This window comes from Charadrius vociferus, unplaced genomic scaffold (genome assembly GCF_000708025.1).
Source record: "Charadrius vociferus isolate BGI_N301 unplaced genomic scaffold, ASM70802v2 scaffold14, whole genome shotgun sequence".
Classification (NCBI taxonomy): Eukaryota; Metazoa; Chordata; class Aves; order Charadriiformes; family Charadriidae; genus Charadrius; species Charadrius vociferus.
This window is the reverse complement of record NW_009648876.1, coordinates 4,201,878-4,205,519: the sequence shown is the minus strand read 5'-3', so window position 1 is coordinate 4,205,519 and position 3,642 is coordinate 4,201,878. Positions and strand designations below refer to the sequence as shown.

General features: G+C 42.0%; 1 protein-coding gene across 1 annotated transcript in view; it reads right to left on the bottom strand.

Annotated features, from left to right (window-relative positions):
- Nucleotides 1-2,534: 2,534 nt before the first annotated feature.
- Nucleotides 2,535-3,642, bottom strand: part of FOXG1 (forkhead box G1) — a 3,125-nt gene continuing 2,017 nt past the window's right edge. Inside the window, exon 2 of the mRNA XM_009887002.1 lies at nucleotides 2,535-3,637. Coding sequence (XP_009885304.1) covers nucleotides 2,603-3,637 — 1,035 coding nt within the window. The 3' untranslated portion in view covers nucleotides 2,535-2,602. The remainder of the gene's footprint in view (nucleotides 3,638-3,642) is intronic.

Here is a 3,642-nt window from a genome sequence, read left to right as displayed (position 1 = left end):
CTGTTTATTCATTGCTTATTTTCGGAAGATTTCCCCTCCCTCCCCTTATTCTTTCAGCATGACAAATATTCTGTTTGCAAGAATTCAGATTTGCTATTGCTTCTTTACTCACCCCCTGGCATTTTTTTTTCCTCTTTCTCTTTTTCTTTTTCTTTTTCTTCCTCTTTTCTGTCTTTCTAGGATCAGCTCTTTAAAGTGTTTGCGATAACATCTCCGAGCTGGAGATTATTTTTCATTGGGCCTATTGTGAGCAGTCGCCGGCTTATTGCACTGCTGCAGAGCCCAGTTTAGACTACACAAACGTAACAAATGAACAACTTGTCCTCTGCGGACTCACCGCGGGATCCAATTAGTTCCTAAACCTTTTGCACAAGTTTTCTAATTATTTTCAAGAGTTGTGGCTTTTATAGGCTTCCCTAAACTCATCAAGAAACCAATTCTCTCTCTTTTTTTTTTTTTCCCCCGCAAACCATGGACATCCGCAGATCTTTAAAGTTTTTAGGATTAAATGCTTCTTAAAAGTAGTCGAAGCGTTGCCTCCTTAAAACTAATGGGTTGGTTCTCCGGGCAGGTCAGCTCGCCTGGGTTAGTGGGCTTCAGCAAGCTTTACCCTCGGCAGTGAGATAGTGAAAAAGAAGTCCGTTTCAAAGCTTTAAATTTAAATGCATCCACACAGGTTTGTTGGGTTTGGGTTTTAAATTTTTCTTCTTTTTTTTTTTTTTTATTATTCCCCCCCAAAAATTAAAAAAAAAACCCCAACGTTTAAACATCGGTATGCAAGCCAGGGCGTCACGTGACCCCTCCAGCCCTCTGCCTCCCTGCAATGCACTGCAACTTCATCTCACCCCTCCTCGGCTCCTTCCCCGTCCGGAGGGGCAGGGGAGAGCGGTTCTAGCTGAAAAACTATCCCTAATTTTACAATATTTTAAGCCAAAGTGTTTGCAGCATTAAAAGTCTATAAATACACGTAATATAGATACTTCCGGAACAGCGTTACTTTAAGATAAGTATTGCATTTTATACGCATTCGTATCATAGCTTGCTAAATTTGATCAAATGATCATATGAAAGCTAATATGTATATGTATATACACACACACATAGACATCCATAGCTAGTAGGTCTCCATTATCATAGAGTCGAAATTTATTTCTTTCAGAAAAAATAATCCCTTAAATACATTTCAGAGATTGCAAGAACACGTATCTATGTAATGGATTAAAAAAACTTTTTTTTTCCAATGTGTGCATATATACTTAAATTTTTATGTATGTATATATATGTGTGTGTATATAGATGTACGCAATTTTAAGCATCTTCAACGTAAGGCAGAGTTTTTAGTACAACATCTTACTCCCTCATACGAACAAATTTTAAGCAGACTTGAAAAGAGTTCTGCCCCAAAACGGACATCACAATAGTGGCCGTTGTGTTTAATTAAATACCCTAATCCTTTACATTTGAAAATACTGTTGTTAAAGACAATTAGGGGGGGGGGGGGGGGCAGAAGAAAGGAGCATATGAAAAATGGTGGACTGCTGTAATAAGCAGCGCTCTCATCTCCCTGTAACTTTAAAGCCTCTGCAATATTAATTTTAGTTAATAAAAGAGACAAAAAACTATCAAGTATATATGAATTTAGCCTATTTTTTTATTTCTGTGTGTTCATAGTAAACATTTTTGTAAGTGACAAACACGGGCATATGACCACAGTATCACAATCAAGAAATTTTAAGACGACATTAACAATCACTCAAATTTATGCGGCATTTGCGCAACACAGGTTACATATTTGCAAGGTTTACCTATAAGTACAATAGGTATTAACATTTCACTACATTTAGAAAAAAAATAAAGGTGACCTGTTAGTGACCACATACATCAAAATATACACAACACAAACTGAAGGCAATCATTAATTTTGTCCCCTTCTGATTCATTTGAACGGGCAGTGCTGCAAACTGAAATATTGTTGCTGTTTTTTTAAATTACTCCGTACACTGAGTGCATTTTCTAAAACCCAATCTTTGGTCTAAAAGTAAACAAACAAACAAACAAATAAAAAAAAGGAACAAAAAAAAAAGCAGTTCAGTAAAGAAAAGGATAAAATAATAAATGGCCAAAATGTAGTTCTTGGGCATCTTTCAGTATTTATTCTGCTTAAATACAAATTACGTTTTAAGTTTTTTATAGTTTTCATAAATTTAGTGGGTTTTTTTTTCTTTCAAGGTCTGCACCCACCGACATATCCATGATAACTTATAATACTGCAAACATGGAGAATCTGGCGGCTTTTAGTGATAGACTTATCGTATTTGAATAAAAAATTGCAAAAGCAGTCACTATTTAGATACACATTCTACTATAATTTTGTCTTCCAAACTTCATAGTCTACATTGTAATCTCCCCACATTGCACCTTGCTGACACTCCTCACCTTGGTGGAAGAATAAACAACCCTAAAGACTGAACAAACGTACAGAAAATGGGGGACTTAATAAAAAATACCTGGACTTTTTTGTTTTGCTTTTTTTTTCCTTTTAATTATCATTTACAATGCAAATGTGTGTAAAATGTTCACTTACAGTCTGATCCCATGGATGTTAATGTATTAAAGGGTTTGAAGAAGACCCCTGATTTTGATGTGTGAAATAATCAGAAAGTCCTCCGGAAAGTCCCGTTGTAAAACTTGGCAAAGAAGGTCTTAAGGACTCACAGGGGAGAGTGGAGGGCGCCTGTGGCGACGTGGAGGAGGAGGCTGCCCTGGCCGTCATTGAAGTGCTGCTTTGAGAAGTCATTGAAGGGTGAGGAACATGGGGGAAAAAGTAACTCGTCTGTCCTGCCAGGAGGTTTACAGAGCAGGGGTTTAGGGAATAGGTGCCGGAGCAGGGAACTGACAAGCCACACGGCACTGAGGCGGCCAGAGCTGCTGCTGTGAGGTGATGAGTGGCATAAGGTATCTCTCCATTGACTAGTCTATCAACACTTAACCCATTAGACGTGGAAAAGGAGTGGTTGTTTCCCAAGGAGTTTTGAGTCAACACTGAGCTGTAGGGCATGGGGTGGCTGGGGTAGGCGGACGTGGTCCCATTGTAACTCAAAGTGCTGCTGGCCCGGGGGTGGTGCAGGGAGAGGAAGGGGGACATAGGCCAGTACAAGGATCCTGCCCTATCCATGAATGTCAGTCCGGTGGAGGTGAGCCGGGCGCCCCGCTTGAAGGCCAGCTTGGCCCGCGAGGTGGTGGAGCGCCGGCGGAGCTTGCCGGTGGTGCCCCCGATGAAGACGTCGTCGCTGGAGGGGTCCAGCATCCAGTAGTTCCCTTTGCCCGGGTCGTCGTAGTGGCGGGGCACCTTGACGAAGCACTTATTGAGGGAGAGGTTGTGGCGGATGGAGTTCTGCCAGCCCTGCTTGTTCTCCCGGTAGTAGGGGAAGTTCTTCATGATGAACTCGTAGATGCCGTTGAGCGTGAGGCGCTTCTCGGGGCTCTGCCGGATGGCCATCATGATGAGCGCGTTGTAGCTGAACGGCGGCTTCTCGTACTTGCCGTTCTTCTTCTCCCCCTCCTTCCCGCTCTCCCCGTCCTTGGCCCCCTCCGCCGCCCCCTTCTTCTCCTCCGCCGCCTTCTCCTTCTCCTCCAGCTCCG